The sequence below is a fragment of the Ornithorhynchus anatinus genome, chromosome 16 (assembly GCF_004115215.2).
Source record: "Ornithorhynchus anatinus isolate Pmale09 chromosome 16, mOrnAna1.pri.v4, whole genome shotgun sequence".
Taxonomy (NCBI): Eukaryota; Metazoa; Chordata; class Mammalia; order Monotremata; family Ornithorhynchidae; genus Ornithorhynchus; species Ornithorhynchus anatinus.
This window is the reverse complement of record NC_041743.1, coordinates 33960252-33983095: the sequence shown is the minus strand read 5'-3', so window position 1 is coordinate 33983095 and position 22844 is coordinate 33960252. Positions and strand designations below refer to the sequence as shown.

Below are 22844 nucleotides of genomic sequence, written 5' to 3'. Positions count from 1 at the left end.
GACCTACTGAGTCAGTGCGGCGAAATGCCTGGCGAAGAGCTCAGTAGATAACCAGGATTTGGTCCATTTGATACTTCTTGCTTTGTAAGTTCAAACCTCTCCCATCCCAGGTCAAGCTCCAGCCTTTATTTCCTCTTGGATGAGAAAAGGTCCAGATGGCGGCTTTCAGGCGCTAAACGGCTTTGCTTGGCTTCAAATGGCTTCTCTGAGCACCTAAACTATCCGAAGGATAAACAAAACTGAGCCCCCGCCACTGATCCTCCATAGAAAGGATATAAAATGGATGTGGCTGTTCACAGTGTGATAAAACAGAACTCCCTAAATTCAATAATTTCATGAGCCAGGGCCCAGGGAAGCCCGGGTAACTTATCCTGTGAGCATTCATACCAGAGGCACTGCCATCAGTGTCGGGGCCTTAGGGCTGGGCTCCTCAAGCAGTCATTTGGGAATAACCAAGTCATACTTGGCCCCTGGCCTGCACCTCTCGCTGGAAAGTCAGGCAGTCCCCTGCCCTCTCTCTCTCTCTTTCTGAGCCGAGCGGCCCACGTGGCAGGAAGCAGAGACCAGACCCAGCTGATAAACATGAGCCTGGAGAATTAAAGCATATGCAGTGACACAGTCTGCTTTTGATAGTACACAATCCCTCAAGGAGCAAGCAATTAATGAAAGCAAATACTAAACTAGTTTACTCCATTATTATTAAGGGCCTTGGGACTTGCACTAGATGCCCGGGAGTGGTTGGTAAATGTAAAAAACATAATCTTTGGCCAGCACAGTGGCCAATGTGGGGAGCAGGGCAGGGAGTGGGATGCCTTGTGACAGGACTAAGAAAGTCAGGGAAAATGTTCAGGTGCCCCTTGCCCTAGCCTCATCATCCGTCTTGGTCTTAACCCAGATGACAGCTGGCTATTCGGTCCCCTAACTCTAATTTCTCTCATCACCCGGAGAATGACATCTTTTTGTGAATCTATAGCCCAAGACAAACCTGGGATCAGGACCTATTCATCTCCCCACTTGGCAGAGTGTGAAAACCAAGGATGTTTCTTGTTCCTTTCTATTCTCAGACTTGAGCCCCTTATGGAGCAAGTCTGTGTCCAAATGGATTATTTTATATCTACCCCAGTGTTTAGCATGGAGGTTTGGCCCCTAGTAAGTGCCTAATATCATCATTATTATCATTATTTTTATTATTATCCCCCTTGGCTCTGAACAGCAGAGGCTTCTTGAGAAGTCAAGCTCTCTGCAAGTGGCAGCCCCTCCATCATTTCCCTCAGGTTCAGCTGAGAACGTATCTGTTAAATAAAGCCCCTTACAGATGATTTCTCCTGAACTCGGCCAGACCGAGCCTGGCGGCTCTACAGACGTGCAGTTTGAAAAACCATACGTTTCACGAATAAAATGTATTGTTGTTGGCTGGAACTAGTGGTCCTTTCTACTATGGCTTATGGAAAGAAAAAAAACCCAACAAAATAGTCCAAATGATTATCTCAGGACCAGGCACTTCTATATGAGGGTCATTAAAATAGAGCCACTGCGCTAAACAAAGACCACTCTTAGTAGAATGCAATGGTGAAAGATGAGTTGTCTTCCAGCTCTCCTGATCCCTCCCTCTGCTGGTAGACCCTGACCCACGATTAAGAAACGAAGTTGTTTTACGATACATCTGCCCCTGCCAACACATCACTAACTGACCCCTTTGGTCTCTGGAGACGGCTCTGGCCACTCCTGGTTCTTACAGCATTTGGCCTTTTCTCTTCTGCAAGGGTCCGCTGACCTTACTGCCATGCCCCAGAGGAAAATGGATCCTCAGGGGAGCTTTGAGTTAGATGGTAGGGTACAGACCCGAGCTAGGGCTTCTGACAGGAGGTGACTGGAAAATCATTCTTTCCAGGGCTGAGCCTTCCCCAGGTCCCCTCTACTGGGAGGCCCAGAAGCTAGATCAGGGGTGTCTTTGGGGGTTCATGCAACCAGACATAAACCTACTCCCCACTTCTGGGACTGAGACCGGGATTTATTCTCTACCAAACACTGCAGACAAGAATCCCTGCACCTCCTTCCCCACCAGAGACACCCAATTTCTTGGGGAGCGATTGCTCCCACAACTTTCCGAGAACTCCTAGCCTTGCTCCTCTGAGGGACGAACCTTCTCCCAAATGCACATAAAAGCCAGTTCTCTCTCGGCACCGGCTTGTGCCTCTTCTAATAGGAGCCAGCTTATTCCTCTGGCTCCCTTCCTGCCCCCACAATGGAACGCTAACTTGGAGCAGGACCAGCCTGGCCACAACAGGGGTCAAAGTGGGGGCAACCCAGTGCACCCCTAAGCAGGGAGGGGACTGGAAGGGTCTCCTCCTCCCTTTTTCCCCTCCCTCCCTTTTCCCAGCCCTCTCCTGGCCAGAAGAGGAAAGCCCATTTCTTAAGGCAGAGAACAGAACGAGATCCCATGCTCTTTTCTGATTCTCTCACCCCTTTCCCTCCTCCCATCTCCCCATTACCCCATCACTGGCTCTCAATCCCTTCTTCGCTTCATTCCTTCAACTGTCCTACCCATCCTGGCCAGCCATCTTGCTTCCCTCTGCTGGAACCCAGAACCAAGTTGGGTGGACTGGTGTTTTCTTTGGAAAGGACAACCAATTGACCTCTGTTATTATTATTATCGTATTGGTTAAGTGCTTAATGTGTGCCATGCATTTTCCAAGCACTGGGGTAGATACATGTTAATCAGGTTGGACACGGTCCTGTCCCACCCGGGGCTCACAGTTAAAGTAGGAAGGAGACTGTTCTCCACATGCCTGGGGAGACTGTTCTCCACTTCCCTAGCACTGGTTCCTAGGCATACCCTAGTCTTTCTGAATCTCCACTTTTCAAATGAATAGCAAACCCAATTTCATCCCATACTCTTTTCTGTGGCAGCCTCTCTCAGGTACTGTATTTACCCTCTCACTTTCACAGATGAAACTGAAAACAACTCCTCCAGCCTGGAGGGCACTATCTTAGTCTTCCCACTCTACAACCCGGGTAAAAAGCCTCATAGCCACCTGTATTGGTTTCTCCCTACTGCCTGTGGGCAGGGAGGCAGAGCCAAGTCCTGTATGAGGACAGGTGAGATTTCTAGCTTGGGAGGACATATGGACTGGGCTTTTCCAAACAATCAACTCCTGGAGACCCCAGAGCAGAAATACACAAACTCTGTTGTAGTGTGCTGTCCCAAGTGCTTATCACGGACCTCTGCACACGGTACGCGTTCAGTAAATATCGTTGATTGAGTTCTCTCCCTCGTTCACAAGATGGAAAAGGGCTTACACTCCCGTTTCAACCCCTAGATGAGCCAGATTCCCTTTGCAAAGAATCTTGTTTTGTATTTAGCACCATGCGATTTGTCCGGTTTGCGCCACTGATACGTTTTAAAGGCAAAAACCACAGCCAGAGAGGAGAGAGAGCAGAAAACCACAAGAGTCACCCCCAAGAAAATTAAAAGAAAAAACCCCACTCAAAGTCATCAAATGAACATGCCACACAAGCGGAACACTTGCACAAGATCACAAATATACACACATGCACAAAAGCAGTGCAATACCTGTGAAGTCCTTCTTTGGAGACTCAGTCCAACTGGACATCCACACTTCAAAGTCCCCAGAGGGAAAAGGCAGCAGATGGGGAAAATCACACACAAAAAGGAAATCAGATCATTAGACAGCCTGGCAAACTAGCTCACAGCTCTTCCTCAGCCCGAAGACAGAATAAGCCGCTACGAGGAGATTCTCTCTGAAGAGCTGAGGCACACAACCCTGACATGGCTTTGGCTGATGTGATTATGTCGGAATCACAACCCAGCACAATTTGGACGGGAGGATAATGAGGTGTTTGTGGAGATCCAGGAATCCATGTGGTGCTAATATCTGAAGAATCTAAAATTGTTTTTTGGAGAGCACACGCAACATGTCTCGGGCATGTTAACACTGGCCTGACAAAGACACCCTTATCCACTCCCAACCTCACCTGCAATTGATTCATGGGGTCCCCATGCACATTCAGAATTTCCAGGCCAGAGAAGGACTGTAACAAAGGTAACTAATGAGTCACACATGGAGCACCAGGCACTGCCAGGACCAAAATGAATTTCAAACAAAAGGTTTGAAGAACTGGGACTCTCACAAGTGTTGGAGAAATAAATAAAAGGAAAGGAGCTCTCTTAAACATAATCCCACTTTAAGTAGCTTCCCTAAGGTAAAAGGACATTCATGGCACAAGGGGAATGAACCCATATCAAGAGGTGAAATGTTCTTTTTGAGGTCTAAAAGGGGTTTTTTTGGTGGTTTTTTTGGGAGGGGGTTGGTTTCGTTTTTTTCCTGCATTCATACTGCAGACTCATATGCAATGTGGTTCTATCCATAAAACCATAGAAGTGGGGCTAATGACATTCAAAAGTCTTTCATGCCAGTGATTCATCTATGGAAGAGAGGAAAATTCCAAACAACACATTCCCCATTTCTGTCACCAGGATTCAGAAAGTGCTGCAATTATTCTAATGTCTCAAATGCAAGAAATGGCCAATGCTGGCAAAATAGATTGTTTTAGGTTGTTTATTTGGCCCTGAGCAGCGAAGACCCCCTCTGTGTTTTATATGAAGTGAGAATCCAGATAGTTCTTAGTGGCACAAATGCTTCCAACTTTGTTTCTGAGCCAATCACAGAAGGATGAGCAAAACTATAAACTTGGCTGCCATATCTCAAGATCGGCTGGAGATTGTTTGCTTGGTCTGAAACAGATAAGTATTTCTGGCCCAAAGAGCTCCCTGATCATCAGAGGTTGGCCAGGATTTCTGGGGGCTCCGGTGCTCCTCTCACCCTGTTGCTGGACCACCTGGATTGAATTTCTGGGCGGGCCATGGATATCTCCAGGGTAACAGAAGGGTGAAGAGACAGGACTCGGGATTGGAAAAGCCTGAAATGCTATCAGCCAATAGGACAGAAGAGCTGGCGTCATTGAGGAAGGACCTGAGGTGATTACCAGAGGCACGTGGCCCTAGAAACGCAAGGTCCTAGACTGTGTTGGGCAGTGCTTTCTATCGTTAAGCTTGATAAAGATGTGGTCAGAAAGAAAAATGTCCCACAAGAATTCCCTTCCAAAAATATGTCCTCCTATGCAGGTCATCCCAGCTCTACCGCTTGTCTGCTCTGTGACCTTGGGCAAGTCAATTAACTGTCTCTCTCTGTGCCTCAGGTACCTCTTCTGTAAAACTGGAGTGTTATAAGGTGAGCCCCATGGGGACATGGACTGTGGCCCAACATGAATTACCGTATATCAACCTGCAGCACTTAAAACAGTGCCTGGCACATAGGAAGCACTGGAAAATAACCATTCAAAAAAAAACAAGAGAATGGAGGCAAAATCCAAGACATAAGATGCAACCGCCCTAGGCCAAGCACAGTGTTAGAAAGTGTAGGCGATGAAACAAAAATGTCCTTCACAGGTAATCATACTAATCATAATAATAGTATTTGCTTGGCATTGACTATGAGCCAAGTGCTGTACTAAGCACTAGGGTTGATACAAGGCAATCAAGTTGGACACAATCTCTGTCCCATATGGGGCTCACAGTCTAGGTATTAGGAAATAGGATTTAATCCCCATTTCATTCATTCAGTCAATCATATTCATTGAGCACTTACTGTGTGCAGAGCACTATACTAAGTGCTTGGAAAGTCCAATTTGGCAATTTCGCAAATGAGAAAACTGAGGCTCAGAGAAGTTAAGTGACTTTCCCAAGGTCACACAGCGAACAAACAGCAGAGCTGCGATTAGAACCCAGGTTATCTAATTCCCAGGTTCATGTTCTTTCCTTCACCAGGTCACTCTGCTTCTCAGGTAATGCTAAGGAATCAAGTGGGGTTAAGCTAGGAGGATTTACTGGAGAAGAGGCAGATTTAGCAGAGTGGTGCTCTATACTGAACCAGAATGAGAATTTTTGCTTTCTTGAATTATAGTGAGCAAGCAGCTAACCCTGGAAAAACCAGTGATTCTGAGGGTTAGCTTCAAACATTGCATCCAAATTGAAAAGGGTCACGCCGCCCTCCCCAAGTCACCCACGGTAAGGAGTATTCGGGCGGTCCCCGACCCGGCTGTCAGGGTGCAGCCGAGAGGAGGTTCTGTGGGAACAGCAGCCTTGGTGGTTCACTGGTGCACCGCACGCTTTACATGGCTTTCAGCTAGGGGCCAGGACTCTTCATGTTAGATTTTTCCAGGTTAGGAACCAAACGTCTCCCCTCCCCTCTACCCTGTTTCAGTTTAGCTGTGCAAGGTTCTGGAAACTAGGACGGAGTATCAACCCACCAAACAAATTGCTGCATAACTCATCCTAATCTATCAGTAGAGTTATTGAGTGCCTACTTGGGCAGAGTATTGTGTTATGCTCTGATGTGGCAATGCCTCAGTTTACCCACTTGGCTGAAGCTACTGCCTCCACCTCTCTGGTTGGAGAAAGCCCAAAATAAGGAGACACAGGCTATGCCAAGTCTGGCTCCCACCATTCAGTGATCTAGCCCAGAAAGGGCTCTGCCCACCAGGACTTAGTTCAACACGAATCTTGCCCAATGCTCTTGAGAGTTCCACCATGTTTCAACTCACTAATGGCTGAAATCCAATTTCTATGAGCAATATGTAGTGCACTTTCAACTTCCTGGAACGAATTCCTGGATGGTAGATCAGTGAGGACTGTAAGTTCGTTAGGGACCGGGAACATTCTGTTGAAATGTACTCTCCCCAAACAATAAGTACAGTGCTCTGCACGTAGTAAGTGCTCAATAAAAACTATTAACTGTTCCTGACCATTCTATGCCCAGTGGAATGGCTATGGTCACCAAAGTCTGCAATTTCTGAGACAGCAGCTGCCTGCTTTCCTGAGCTCTACATCCATGGAGAATTCTCCTTGGAATATTTGGAGGAAGCAACATGTGGGTGGTTTGAAAAGGGTTGCAACCTGTTCCTGTAAGGAAATTTCAGACAGGAGCATCGAGGTGGGAGGGACCTGGACAAATAACTGAGTGAAGGGTGAGGGAGGCAGGAGAGGGATAGAGGTTAAACAGAAACTCCTTACGAGACGCTTTTAAAACACTCCATCAACTTGTCCCTTTCTACCTTGACAGGCTGATCTCCCACTACAACCCAGACCATACGCACGGCTCCTCTAATGCCAACCTACTCACTGTACCTTGATATCGTCTACCTTGAAACTGATCCCATCCCAGGAGCCGCCCGGGAAACACAAACAACTGATGCCTGGGTTAACGAAGAATGTCGAGGGAGGGTTTGGGACAGGGGCCATGGGGCATTTGGCTGCTTGTGGGACAACAGTCCGCAAAGGGCAGGTTTTAAATAGTCTGTAAAAGACTGGTCAAAACACTGACTTGTCTCCAGACATCTAACCCCGGTCCAGCCAGCTGCCAACCCTCCTAGCCGGGTCTACACTGAAGGGAGGGGATCCCCACTGCACACCGGCAGCAAATACCCAAAAATCAACTAAATGGGGAAATATAGGGAAAAGACAAGAAGGGTAAGGGAGTGGGAGAGGAAAAGGGGGGAGAATGGAGGAAAGAGGGAAGGGAGAAGGGGGAGGGAACAGAGTCAGAGGAGAGGCAGAGGGAGTGTGCTCTTTCCCTCTCCCTCTGCCCCCCTTCCTCTCTGCTTAGCATTAACAACAACAAAAAAATCAGAGTGAAGCTAAGTACCATCTTAGTGACTAAAGGCCTCTATCACCATGCGGCCAACTCCATAAGGAATGGGAAATAGCCTGGCATCAACTTGGGGGGGGAGACTATTTCTGGGTACCTGTCCCGTAACCAGGCAATTTCAATCACAGCAGGAGAGGATGACATCATTCCTGGCAAATGGCTGCCTTGCTCTAATGTGAATAAAAATGAATGATATTAATAATGGGCTATGAGCCTGCTGGGCAGAGACAGAAATGAAGACAGCCAAAGATGCAAACTATGAAGAATAAGCTAGCGAGCAGCCAGAATCCGGGCTCCGTCTGCCTGTATGGGGTTCAGGGGAGCTCTCGAAGCCTGCAGGCTGGCACGGCTCACTTCAGAGGGGTGCACTCAGGTAGGTCTTCTCAGATCCGCCCAAAGCCTCCTGCTCATCTGCAGGCAAGACCCCAGCGTCTCTCTGCAGCAGACCCCTTCGGCGGCGGCTGACCCCGGCCAGCCTCGAAGAGGGAACTGGCGAGAGGTACCAGGCAGCGGCTCCAGTTCCCATTGCATCCCCCGCCCCACCGCCCTCCACGAGCCATGCTGCTCCAGCCAAGACCGGCAGGCAAGCTGGCAAGGGGGCTGATGGAGGGGGAAGCCGCCCACACATTTGAGCTGCTCTACTACATCTGCTTAGAATTAAACCCCTTTCTCCTCCTCCACCTTCTCCCCAAAAAGCGTTTACGCTCTAATTGCTTCCAGCCTTTCCCCACTAAATTGGCAGCCCTTCTTCAGCCTCCTTCTCCCTACGGATGTCCCAGACCCAGGAGCAGCGAGGAAGCTGAGCCCCGGTGTCCCCCTCCCCCTCCAAGCCAACCGGTGGCAGCCCTGCAGCTCTCCCAAGAAGGTGCCAAGCACCCACTCAGGAGTGACCCTGGGACGTGGTCCTCAGGGTTGTTGGGTGAGATGGGAATTCTGCCCGAGACTTGGAGCAAATTCCAAAGAGGAATGGAATCTGGGGAAAGGAATGAGCCCTCTGCTTCCTGTCCTCGGAGAACTGTGCTGCGGGAAGAGCGCGCCAGGGCGGCCGGGACCACTCACACAACTTGGAAGGGAAGTGGGATTGTTTGTTCCCAGCCAGCCAGCTCCGGAATATCCTGGACCCTTTTTCCTTTTTTTTTTTTAAAGGCCCCCTCTCCTTTTTCAAGGAGGAGGACCGGAAGATCTCCAGAAAATTCCCCATGAAGCTCAAGGGAGACTTCCTGGTGGCTCCAGATACACTTGGGATCCTAGGCTCAGGGATGGATGTGATGTGAGGGATTGAACTGGCACCTGCCTGTGGGAGTTCCTCTTCACACTCAGGGAGAGAGCAGAGCAGGGAAGAGGGCCATACCACAATCCCATCATCCCTCTAAGCCCATGTGGGACTTGGGAAAGAAGCCTCCACAGGGCTTGCATCTGGCAGGTGGTGGGAAAGCAAGGGGAGGAATGAACAACAAACAGGTGGAAACCAGGTAAGGAATGGTCAATCCCGCAGGAGAAACTGCAGCTTTCGGCCAAGCCCTCCTCTTCCCATTACCCTCTCCGCTGCCAATCTTTGATCAGGTGATCAGGGCAGAGGGCTGGGGGTGGGGGGTGAGAATGGGACATGTTTATGGGGCTTGGGGTGTGAAGAGAATTTGGAAAGGCAGGGTCTCCATCTGTTTTACACAGACAAGGACCTTGGCAAAGGGTGGGGAAGCTGGCAGTGGAGCAAATGCATTCAGCCTAGGAAAATGGCAGAGTTGAGAAAGGCCAAGGTGCCAACATAAGTATATCCCCAGCTTCTGTACTAGTCTAGCCTTCAAATGATACTTTGCTCAGGGAGGAGAAATCTCATAAGGGAGAGAGGTGGGGAGAGGAAGGAGAAAGGGGAAAGAAAGCAGGAAGGCAGGGAAAAGAGAATGGGGAGAGAGGTGAGAGACAGTGGGGAGATGGATGGGAGACAACAGAGAGAACTGTGCAACCTAAATGGAAGTTATCTATTTAGATTGCTCACAGCCCCATGTGAGAGACAGGTGCTGCCTTCAGGAAGAGTGGGTAAAGAGAAGATCATTCTTAGGGAGTGGCAGGACAAGGAGAGTTAGGGGAGCAGGAGGACATAAAGAGGAGGAAAAGAAGTAAGGAAGTAGAAGGGGGGGTAGAGAAGAGGGAGGGGTAGGAAAATGAAAGAGATACCCTTAGCCGAATTGCTTGCCGCAGTTGTTGGCTGACACCAATGTACTCCTAGCTAAAATACTTTCCCTACAATTTAGGGCAGGGAAAAGGAGTGGGAAGAACACAGAGGACTGAAAAAATATGAGCTCCAGGTGCACACGAGTTCAGTACAGCTACATAGGGCTGAGACCCTGGAGGGAACACTCCATTGAGGCTAAATCCAAGAGGTCTTCCAGGGTTGTCCAAGACTCGGGAACAACCCCAGGGAAGCCAATCGCTAGAGCCTCATTATTATTATTGTTATTATCATTATTATTATTACGGTACTTGTTAACTGCTTACTCTATGCCAAGAGCCAGAATACATAAAAGATACTAGGTTGGACACTGTTCCTGTCCCACATGGGGTTCACAGAATAAGTAGGAGGGAATAGGATTTAATCCCCATTTCACAAATGAGGGAACTGAGGCCCAGGGAAGTGAAGTGGCTTGTCCGAAGTCACACAGCAGACAAGCAGCATTACTGGGATTAGAATGCAGGTCCTCTGATTCCTACAACTGATCCGTTTCCCCTAGGCTTCACTGCTTCCCGCATCTCCTGGCTCTCGGTCCAGAGGCTTGAGCACCGCTGTGGCAGTCGAGAGAGCCACGTTCTCATCCTGGTTCCGCTCAGAGCTAAGGAGGGCCAAGACTGACCGCACATCCATTTCATGCTGTGCTGCACCCCTGCTCCTCTATTTTTTCATGGCTCTATGGGCCCCAGCAGGAACAAGATGGGTAGGGATGAGAGGGTGAGTGGCACTGAGCAAACCACTAATTAATGTTGGTATTTGTTAAGCGCTTACTATGTGCAAAGCCCTGTTCTAAGCGCTGGGGGCATACAAGGTGATCAGGTTGTCCCTCATGGGGCTCACCGTCTTCATCCCCATTTTACAGATGAGGTAACTGAGGCCCAGAGAAGTTAAGTGACTTGCCCAAAGTCACACAGTTGACAAGTGGCGGAGCCGGGATTAGAACCCATGACCTCTGACTCCCAAGCCCGTGCTCTTTCCACTGAGCCATGCCACTAGTACTATGACCAATTTCTCTGCTCAGGCTCTCGGTCCTATCTCAGGACTGAAGCTCAGCCATCCTTCCTGATAGGAAACTCCATCCATCTTGTCAATCTCACAGCTCGGCTAACACCCTGGAGGCTGGAGCAGGAAAGAGGGAGAGAAGCCAGGAAGGCTGGATGAAGTCATCTGAACCCAGTCCCCAGCACCCCCTCCTCTCTAACTCTGTCTCTGGGAACCAGGACTGTGTGTAAGCTGAGCAACAGAGGGGAGAAGGTCAGAGACGCATTTAGAGATTATTCCCATGAACTTGAAGTCCCAGGCGTCAAAGTCCTGCGAAAGGGGGTTGACTCTTTGCCATTCTGACACTTCCAATGAAGCTCTGGGGTAATTGATGGATGCCGGGGAGGGGACAAACTGGAGGTACATGAGGGAGCAACCCCAGGCCTGGGTGAACCTCTGAGGCAGTGACTGGTAAACAGCACTCTAGAACAGGGGCTGCCATACATTTTCCATTCAAATATAGTATCCAGGACTGGCTAAGGAGAAGGAATGGGCAACCTTAAATGGTTTGGGGCTCAAGTCAACTGAGTGGGGGCCAACGTTCTACTTTGAAATCTCCCCTCCCCGCCATACAACACTGCACCGGTGGTTCTTAGGAACCACTTCGCTGCCTTCTCCCTATGCTCTTTGCCAAGTGTGTCCCTGTCCTCTGGGGAAACTCCTTCCCCTCCCAACCTTCTGAGAGTGAGACTTCACAAAACTGTAGCTGGGCCTAGGGGAGAGGGAAGAGGACTGGCCAGGATGGGCTGGAGTCAGAGGATGGCTGCTGATTCAAGGTCTCCCATCCTGCTCCTCCTACAGCCGTGATGGCAGCTCCCCAGCAGTGCTCTCTTTGCGGGGAGAGGAGGGAAAAGCCTCTAGGATGGGGTCCAGGATGACTCCCCAGATTGACTCTCCCCCAAGGATGGTCCTGAGAGAGAGGATGGTGCAGGCACAGAATTTTCCAGGGGAAGCTGCCCTGAGCCTGAAGGGCCGGCAAACCAGCTTCTGCTCTGAGCTCCTCGTGGCGTCATAATAATGTGGGGTCTGGGCAATGGTCCCTTAAAATCAACTCTACTATATGGGTGAGAAAGGCCTGCCTATCCCCGGCTTCTCAAGTCACCTGCCGATTCGAGAGTGCCAAGGGTCTGGGCTTGGAAACTCTCCGTCCCTTGAGATCTTTCTGTGGGCCACGGAGGGGTGGTGACCCCCTGACTGAAAACTGATCCATTAGACTGAAAACTCTTCAAAGGCAGGGATTGTGTCTACCAACTGTATTGTACTCTCCCAAACTGCATGAATACAGGGGTCTGCACAAAGTAAGCACTCAATAAATACCATTGATTAATTGATCCCAAAAATAAGCCTGGAATTTGAGCTCTGAGGTTAATCGTAGTTCTGCCACTAGGTTGAAACAGGAAGACAAACAGAGATAGCTGCAATCGTCAGAGCCGAGATTATCACCAGAACCCACCCTTATGACCCAGCTCAACATGTCTGCTGCAACTACTTCAAGAATCTCCTACCTCTCTGCATGATCCTTCTCAATCTCTTTCCTTGGCTCTTCCTCTGTCTTCTTTACCCTCTAACATAACTGTGGGGTCCCTCAAGGCACCATTCTGGAATCCCCTTCTCTTCTCAATCAATACTCACTTCCCTCCATGCAGATGACTAACAAATCTACCTTTCTAGTCTCACCCTTTCCCCTTCTCTGAAATCTCCCATTTTCTCCTGCCTCCAGGACATCAATACAGGAATATCTCACCAGTACCTCAAGATCAGTATGTCCAAGACGGAACACCTTATCTCATTCTCCAATCCTTTCCGCCATCTCTAAAGCTCTGAATTTTGGTATTATCCCTGACTCCCTCTTCTCTTTCAACCCCTATAGTCAGTCTGTCACCAAATCCTGCTGCTTCTTCTTCCAACATTTCCAGAATTCACCCTTTCCTCTCCATCTAAACCTCCATCACACTGGTCAGACACTTGTCACAGCTCACCTAGGCTACTGAATTAACCTCCTTGCTGCCCTTCCTGTCTCTCCCCTCTCCAGCCCACACATTACCCTGTTGCCAGGATCCCTTTTCTAAAACACCATACTGTGCATGTCTCCTCTTTTCTCTCACTGCTGACCTCTTGCTAACACTCTCCCTCCTGCCTGGAACTCCATCCATTTCGCATCCAGAACACTTACAGTCTTGCTAGACTGTAAGCTTGTTATGGGCAGGGAACACATCTACTAATTCAGTTGTATTGTACTCTCCCAAGAGCTTAGTTTAGGGCTCTGCACATACCAAGGATTGATTGATTCTGCTTTCCCATCTTCACATCCCTTCTGCAAATACATCTCCTCCAGGAGGCCTTCCCTAATTAATCTCTCAGCTTCCCACCCTTATCCCCATCTGCCACTTCTGCACTTCCTCATCACTTGAACTCTTTGGCACTCATCCCCAACTCCTATCTACAATGTACATTAGAGTCTGCTTCCTCATTAGACTGCAAATTCTTTAAGGGCATGGATCAGGTCTACTAATTCCAAGTGCTTACAAAGTGTTCTGCTCACCATAAGCGCTCAATAGATACCACTGATTGATATGGTCCCAAATGTTCTCCTAGGGAGTATTTTACTTTTTGGCACCCAGCCTCCTCCACTTGCAGCTTTGACCTAGCACTCACGTTCACAGGGTGTCAGGGTTCTCCTTAGAGAAACACTCTAGGATTGGGCAGAATGGGTGCAGACGATATCATCACGTTTCATTCTGTGCCCAGTGTAACACATGTGATGTCATGGGTGCGTCCGGTGGCCACTCTACCCAGTGGGCTGGAAAAAATTAGCAATGTGGCCTGGGAGTTAGAAGGATCTGAGTTCTAGTTCCAACTCTGTCACTTGTCTGCTGTGTGACATTGGACAAGTCACTTCTCTGTGTCTCAGTTACCTAGCCTGTAAAATGGGGATTAAGACTGGGAGCCCCATGTGGGGCATGGACTGTGTCCAACCTGATTAGCTTGTACCTGTCCCAGCACTTAGGATAGCGCCTGGCACCGAGTAAGCACTAACAGATGTCAAAAAAAAAATTAAAGCCACCTTGCAAATTAGCTCAGGCCCAAAGGCTTTTCACATGGAAGACATCAGGCTGTGGCCAACTAAAACTGAAATGAAAATGGAAAGCCTGGAGCATACAGCTCCAGTACTATCTTGGGGAGAACAGAACTCCCTGCCAACAGATGCCTCATCACCACTGCACTAGGGAAAATGTGGGGAAGGAGGTGACTATTTCTTAACTCCCCTGCCAACACATAGTCCGTCCTCTCACGGGACCACGCCCAGACCACCCATGGTCATGGTCTGGCTGCACACATAATTTATTCCCTGAGAGGATCCAGCTGCAGGTCTCCCTCATGTTCCCCCATCACTGTGATGCAGCTCATGGGACAAAGAGGTAGGAAAACCTACCCCAAGGTCCCACCACCAGGCAGTCAGTGAGTCAGAGCCAGTGTCAGGATTGGAACCCAGTTCTCCTGACTTCCAGCCTCCTGAGCCACTCTTGCCTTCTTAGCGACAAATATGACCGATCAGATATAAACCTCACAACTCCCATCTTGCTTTATCTAAACCAGAAACGACAGATAGACGTTCTCCCTGAGCTATTAAAGAAATCTCCTCGAAAATGAAACCGTTGTCATGCAGGATGCCTGCAGATTTCAAGCATCTGCCGTAAAGCTCTCTTCAAAGAGACATTCGATAATATAATCTGCTCGTCGGGTAAGATGGATGTTACAGGAAATGAGAGTCTGAACTCAACAACTTGATTATCTGCAATGCCCGATCGGAGCACGACTGAGTCTAACTCCCTGCAGTAGTTGTTGCTGCCGGCCCGACCCTCTGAACGCCTGCCTCTGCCTCTTTCTACTGGCCGGATTCAGAGCGATCTCCCAATGGCTTCCACTTGCCACGTAAACAGAGTTGAGCTCACGCATGCACGCACACACACACACAATTTTGAAAAGCTCCACATCTGGCTTCCACGTGACTGGGGCAGGCCTCTGAAGACCGTCCTCAGGGAGGCAAGCTCAGGCAGAAGCGAGCGACATTCTGAGAGGGAGAAAGGGAAGTGGAGATAACTCGGCTCCTCACTCTGGGGGCTTATTCCTCCTTCATCCATATCCCAAGCTTAAAGGGCCAGGGAACATTAACCCTTCAGCACACCGCCCGGGATCCAAATTCTCCCACTGGTAGAACCAGGGTGGCACCGAATACTTTTTTTTTTAATGGTACTTGTTAAGTGCTTACTATGTGCCAGGAGCTGTACTAATTAGGTTGGACACAGTCCATACTCCACATGGGGCTCACAGTCTTAATCTCCCTTGTACAGATGAGGTAACGGAGGCCCAGAGAAGTGACTAGCTCAAGGTCACACAGTGGAGAAGTGGTGGAGCCAGGATTAGAACCCAGGTCCTTCTGACTCCCAGATCCATGCTCTATCCAGTAGGCCATGCTGCTTCTCTACTTGGGGAGGAGCAGGCGGAGCTGCATTAGTTGCTGTGTCACCCTACCGGCAGGGTCAACTGAAAATACATTTGAGACTCTGGGCCACCGAGAGAAACCAATTCTGCAAACATCTGGAGTAGCAGGATAAGCATTTATTGAGCAGCCACTTGGGTCAGGGCATTGTACGGGCCTTGGGAAAGACAGAATAAAGAAGCAAACAAGTTTGGTCCACAAGGAGCTTACATTCTAATGGGGGCAGAGAGATAGGTGTCCAATCCGGGGAAGGGGGAACCTGGGAAATTTGACTTTCTGCAGCACTGCTAGCCCATCATTTCCAAGGGCCACACTAAAACAACCCACTTCCAGACTGCCCAGCTGAGGAAGCCGGCCCCAGAGGAAATGTGGGTAGGAAAGTACCCTGCCCCAGTGCCTGGCGGGGAAGGGCCGGGCCTACACTGACCTGGGCATGGTTCAGGTCTTCTACCTGGCTGGGCAGACCCTAAAACTTTCAGAGCACCTTCAGTCAGCCCTCTCTGGCATCTTGGAAGAAAACTTGCAGGATTCATTCATTCATTCAGTTGCATTTACTGAACGCTGTGTTCAAAGTACTGTACTAAGTAAGCACTTGGGGATGGTGACAAGCTTCCATATGACTAGCTGACAAGACCCAAAGCCACCTTGGAGAGGAATTCTCTGGTTTCTTGTAAACAAAGAGAGCAACAGAGGACACGGAGGAGGCTGTGCAAAACAGCAACTTGTAATTAAAACCTGCTGAGGAAAATGACTCTGGCACTGGGGATCTCCAAGGAAGGCCTTGAAAGCACCAAAAGAGGGTGGTTGCCCTTCTTAGAAAAAGAACCTGCAGCCAACTAACTGCAAGGCACGAACAATATGACCCTGACTTTGGGGCAACACGAGCCTGAAATGGAGCAGCTCAAATGAACACAGTCTCCCTGTCATCACCTGTCTCCCTCTCTTTCTCTATCCCTTCCGTCGGCTAAATTCCCAGAGTGCTAAGGCCCTGGGGCCTAGGCAGGCTAAACCCTCGTGGGCAGGATGATGCTGCGTGAGTGATGCCAGGCAGTGGAAACCAGAGCACCGGCTGACCAAAGCTGGCTCATTCTCCCTCGTTATATTCATTAGGAGTGCTTGCCCACTCCCCGCAGAGGACACACGAATCCTTGGTTCTGGGGAAACATCCCTGGAGGTGTTGAGAAGGCTTGGGGGGTGGGGAGGGGCTTTTGGTGGCCAAGAAGGGGTTGAGACTGTAGAATGCTAGCTCCTCCGGTAGACTACAGTCTCCTTGTGGGCAGGTATCCTGTCTACCAACTCTTTATAATATACTTTCCCAAGTTCTTAGTACAGTGCTTCACACCCATTAAGTGCTCAGTAAATACTATTGATTGATTTGTAGGGAAGGGGTGCATTTATCTTGATTCTATTTATCGTGATTATGTTGTCTTGTTTTTGTCCGTCTGTCTCCCCCGATTAGACTGTGAGCCCATCACTGGGCAGGGATTGTCTATCTGTTGCCGAATGGTACATTCCAAGCACTTAGTACAGTGCTCTGCACATAGTAAGCGCTCAATAAATACTACTGAATGAATGAATGAATGAAAGTGGAGTGGGAAAGGGAGCTAAGAACAGGGTGAGGCTCTTTGAAAACAAACATGGTCAGGTCGGGAAAGGTGTTGGCAGCGAATCCTTGGCAAAGGCCCATTTCCCCCCCACTAAATAAAGCAGTCCAGAAAGGCGGCGCTTAGCTGTAGGCTCCAGTTTACACCTGGGAAAAGGGGAAAAAGAGTCTCACCCTTAACTCAGAGGCAGGAAAGGCCTTGCAGCCAGCCCCTCAGGCAGTGACTGACTGACTCAAGCTGGAAAAAGGCCTCTCAGTCTTAAATCCGGTACTCTTTCCACGAGACTGGGTGGCTCCAAGAGGCAGCCTGATCCTAAGAACTATACAGGAGCTGACTGAGCTAATCTGGAACCTTGATTGCTTCTCCTAGTATAAATTGCCTAATAATAATAAAAACTGTGGTATTTATTAAGTGTTTACTATGTGCCAAGCACGGTACTAAATGCTGGGGTAGATACAACGTAATTAGGGTCCACTTGGGATTCACAACCTAAATACGAGGAAGAACATTTTGCTGATGAGGGTACTGAGGCTCAGAGAAGTGAAGTGACTTTCCCAAGGTCACACAGCAGGTAGTAGAGCTGTGATTAGAGTCCAGGTCCTCTGACTCCAAGGTCCGGGGCTCTTTCCACTAGGCTACACTGCTTCGATTGTAGACTATATGCTCATTGTGGGCAGGGAACTCTACCAACTCTATTATACTGTACTATATACAATATATGTTGTAGTATTATATTGTACTCTTCCAGTCACTTAGTACAGTGCTCTGCACACAGTAAGCGCTCAAAAAATATGCTTGATTGATAAATTGTCACAGAAGGCAAAGAAAATATTCAACAGATGCCAAGTGCCAAAGAAGGCTCCGGATGGATGGTGGATGCAGAAAATCTCAGCTAGTGTTTGTGGACGGGACAGACACTGGGTCACAAACCCTGACATGTGACCTTGCGGGGTGGATGATGGTGCTGGTTTTCTGGTGTGGAGTCACTCCAGCTCTTTACTGGAGAGGAATGAAAGTTATCCAATTCACACTCATCAAGTGAATTCATCTTCTGGTGGCAGCGGTCTAACAGTTCTGATTATCCTCCAGAACCCTGTGAGCTCCTTCACTGGGGGCCCTTGTCCCCAGAGTGCACTAACTCCAAGGTTCTTGCTGAAAAGGGAGACCTTCTGAGATATATTTTCTTCTCAACCATCGCCAAAGTGGCTTGTCTGTGACAAATCAGAGACAAATTTTGAGAGCTGATTCTGAAACATCTAACTGGATGTTGCTGGCTTTCTCCTAACCTGACCTAATGCAATACGGAGGTTTCTGCAACTGGGGCATAAGACTTTTCCTATTCTACACGTCTCACTTGCGGTGTGGAGAACAATGAAATCAGTGCATTACATTGATATGATTCACTGTCAAGGCCCTAAAACAAGCATGGGCTATAATCTGGGTTTTGTGTGTGTGTGGAGGGGGGAAAGGCCTGGCTGAGAGGGAAGGTTTGGCCCCCAAGAAGCAGGAATTAAACCGTCAAGACTTGTTGACTTATCTCAGGTAACAGCGCAGCCTAGAGCTGACTCAGTCCACTCATTCAGTAGTAAGGTTCTTAGCTATAAAACTAAGCTAGTAAGCTTCTTGGGCATAAAGAAAAAAGCCTGCCTTCCTCCTCAAGACTGAAACTTTCCTCTTACTAAAGGTGCTTCAGATCGAGCAATCATGATAATCGATTCCCACCTAAGGGTATTTAAGATGAATCGATGGGCTTGGCTCTGCCAATAGCTTGTTGTGTGACCTTGGGCAAAGTCAATTCACTTCTCTGTGCTTCCATTTCCTCAACTGTAAAGTGGGGTTAAGACTGTGAGCCCATATGGACATGGACTGTGTTCATCTGATTAGCTTAGAACTGTGTTAGCTGCTAGTAAGTGCTCAAGAGATACCACAAAAAATCAACAGTATTGTGAAAATCTGCTGGGGCTGGGGAAGATGATTCTTAATTTCCTCCTCATCTTTGTTTTAGCAGGGATGGATGTGGGGTCAAATGAAGAGGTAGATATTCCAAATTATATCCAAGAAACACAGGATCATCTTTACTAACCATTTCCTTAGGTTCTTGGTTGGTGGATGACAGACAATGATTGAAAAATTGAGGTTCCAGTGTATCAAAGAAAAAGCTCTCTCTAATAATAATAATAATAAAATATAATGACGGTACTTGTATTTGTTAAGGACTTTCTTTATGCCAACCACTGCTGTACTAAGTGCTGGGGTAGGTAAAAAATAAACAGGTTGGACACAGTCCCTGTGCCTCAGTGGACTCATTGTCTACATAGAAGGGAGAAGAGGATTTGAACCCCCATTATACAGGTGAGGACCCTGAGGCACTGAGAAGTTCCGTGACTGCAGTAGAGTTGTCCCAGCAATGCTCTCTTTCTTGGAGGAGCTTATAATCTTCACTGAGGAGATTTGCTTTGACCATCCCATCCCCATCTTTGGAGTCTGATCAATGTCCCGCTTTAGATTTCTTTGAACTTTGTGATTACGTCAGACTGTAGAATGTAAGTCATTAGAATAAAATGTTAAAGTCAACAACGGGGTGGACAAGACCGCTCAAAAAGACAGTTAGAGAATGAGTTGGAAACATCTGGGTAGAAAATCTTGGAGGCATTAAAGTAATATACCCGATTTTCTCACCAAATAATTTTGTTTTGGGGGTGATGGGAGGGAAACCTGCAGACAGCAGACACGTTCATAACTTGCAATCTTTCGGTACCTGCAAAAGAGCTCTTACTCATGGAGCAGTAAAGTCAAATGAGTAGAATACTTTGTAATTTCATAGATCGTAAGCTCCTCAAAGGACAGGGTTCATGTCTAATTCCCACTTGTGCACTTTTCCCAGCACTTAGTTCAGTACTCTGCACATGGTAAACACTTAATAAATACTATTATTACTACGACTACTAATTAATTGGAGGGATAGACTCTGTTTGCCATCAAAACCTCTAAAGGGTTTGTTTTTTCAGCTGACACTTTCAAGTATGACATTCTGACCTACCAAACTGCTGCAGGGCATGTTACACGGAAAGGAAAATGATACACCGATGATCATGGATACTGGGGGCTGTTTCCCTGTCCAGTATGGACCAGTACTCAGTAATCAGGTTGAACATAGATCCTGCCTCATGTGGGGCTCACAGTTTAGTGGGAGGGAGAACAGGTATTTACCACTATTTTAGCTGAGGAAACTGAGGCACGGAGAATTTAATTGACTTATCCAAGCCGCGATTAAAACCCAGGTCCTTCAACTCCCAAGCTCGTACTCTTTCCACTGGGGCACGCAACTTCCTGACAGGACATCAGCAAACTGCTGGAATTTCTGAAAAATATGGTGGCCCCAAATATTCAACTGATTACGAGGGATACTCCAAATGCTTAGTACAGTGCTCCGCATACAGTGAGCCCTCAATAAATATGATCAAATGAGTGACATTAAACAGAGCTACATGGACTCAGTAACCAAAGCCTGAACTCAGAATCCTGTTTCCCAATGAAAATGAACCAAACCCCCATCTGGACTCAGAATTATTAAGAAGAAAAGTTTAATGTCATGATTTTTAATAATTTTGACCTCTTAGCTTATTTCAATGAATAATGAGCATGAACATAACGTTTTCATTTCCACAAAGCACATTGCATTTTCAACGGCTTCTCAGAGGACTAAAAAAACTGAAACATTTTGGAAAGCTGATTCTGTTTTTGCTCAAACACAGATAACAGAAATAAGTCAAACTATTTTCAGTTTAGGAAATAGCCAGTTTTCTATCTCTGAGGGCTAGCACAATTTTTCATTTATAGTCCCGAAACCAAGGGAAAGCACTGCAAGTTACAAAAGGGATTGTATTTATTTATCCAAAAAAGGAAAGAAGTCTCTCTCTCTGCGTGTTTGGCTTTGTTGTAAGACTTTTCCTCCATTCACTTTTTTAAAAATAAACGAAATCTGAATTCTTGAGCCATAAATGGACAGTGTTCTTTTCTAGAGGAATCATTGATGGCCTTCCTAAGAATTAACCAGGGTCTCTCCAACTTCTACACTGCTATTGCTAAAATTCTCCTGTCAATAGGCAACTTAATATCTTACCAAAGGTAGTTTTGGGTGTACACAACTTGAGCAGGCTGTATTTAAAGAGATTGATACCTTAGAAAATAATAATAATGATAATAATGATGGTATTTGTTAAGTGCTTACTATGAGCCAAGGACTGTTTTAAGTGCTGGGGTAGATACAAGGTAATCAGGTTGTCCCACATGGGGCTCAAAGTCTTAATCCCCATTTTACAGGTGAGTTAACTGAGGCACAGAGAAGTTAAGTGACTTGCTCAAAGTCACACAGCTGACTAGTGGTAGAGACGGGATTAGAGCCCATGACCTCTGACTCCCAAGCCCTTGCACTTTCCACTAAGCCATGCTGCTTCTGATCATGCTTGCATTAAACTAGATCTTGCATTAAATTAATCGAGAAGCAGCGTGGCTCACTGGAAAGAGCACGGGCTTTGGAGTCAGAGGTCATGGGTTCGAACCCCGGCTCTACCACTTGTCAGCTGTGTGACTTTGGGCAAGTCACTTAACTTCTCGGTGCCTCAGTTACCTCATCTGTAAAATGGGGATTAAGACTGTGAGCCCCACGTGGGACAACCTGATTCCCCTGTGTCTACCCCAGCGCTTAGAACAGTGCTCGGCACATAGTAAGCGCTTAACAAATACCAACATTATTATTAAACTACAGCTTTCCAAGGAGAAAAAGCGGTGGAATCCCAGGTAGTTGACATTCCCTTCTATTGCCCAAAAGTTCCACCTCCCTATTGGGTGCTCAGAGGAAGTAGAGAAGCAGTGTTGCCTAGTAGAAAGAGCACGGCCCAGAAGTCAGAGGACCTGGGTTCTGATCCTGGCTCTGCCAACTGCTTGCTATGTGACCTTGAGCAAGTTCACTTAACTTCTCTGTGCCTCAGTTTCCTCAACAGTAAAATGGGGATTAAATACCTGTTCTCTCTCCTACTTCTACTATGAGACACATGTGGGGCAGGAACTATGTCTGACCTAATTAACTTGTACTTTCCTCAGTGCTTAGAACAATATTTGACACACAGTAAGCATTAATACAATAAAAATGTAGCACTAAATTACCTTCAGGAAAGGTGCTACCTTCTCTGACGATCCATCCCAACATCTTGCAATCTAAGCCCCAAATTTGCCATCACTCTTATGGAAGTGCCTACTTCATGCATTCAAATGCCCCAGTCACAGTCTGGATGTGGGAAAAAAAAAAAAGCTTGGAAAAATGGTCTCGTCAAAATGTCAAGATGATAGTGTAAAGTATTCTCTTCAATGGGTCCCACAGGGCTGATAGCACAAAGGGATATTTGCCATAAACTCTAATAAACTTTCATTTCAGAATATCCTCTTAAACCTGGGGTCTCCAGAGTGAACGCTACTAGGAATCACTCTTTGGATGAAGAATGTGCCCCATGGTAATCAGTGTTGCTTAGTGAGCACTTACTGTATGCAGAGCACTGTATTAAGTTCTTGGGAGAGCACTACACAGTAGAGTTAGTAAACATGTTCCCTACCCACAAGGATCTTACAGTCTAGAGGGAGAGAAAGAGATTAAAACAAATTACAGCTATAAGTGCTGTTGGGGGGTAGGTGAATAGCGAGTGCTTTAGGGGTACAAATCTAAGTGCAAGGGTGTTGCAGAAGAGAGA

General features: G+C 47.6%; 1 protein-coding gene across 4 annotated transcripts in view; it reads right to left on the bottom strand.

Annotated features, from left to right (window-relative positions):
- Positions 1 to 22844, bottom strand: part of SH3PXD2A (SH3 and PX domains 2A) — a 296155-nt gene that overhangs the window by 83126 nt on the left and 190185 nt on the right. For 2 of the 4 annotated variants that reach the window (XM_029081354.2, XM_029081356.2), the window contains exon 7: positions 3575 to 3619. The exons of 1 other annotated variant lie outside the window; for it this stretch is intronic. In XM_029081354.2, coding sequence (XP_028937187.1) covers positions 3575 to 3619 — 45 coding nt within the window. Of the gene's footprint in view, positions 1 to 7; positions 177 to 3574; positions 3620 to 22844 lie in introns of those variants that run through there. One more of the 4 variants, XM_029081360.2, reaches the window with a different exon arrangement.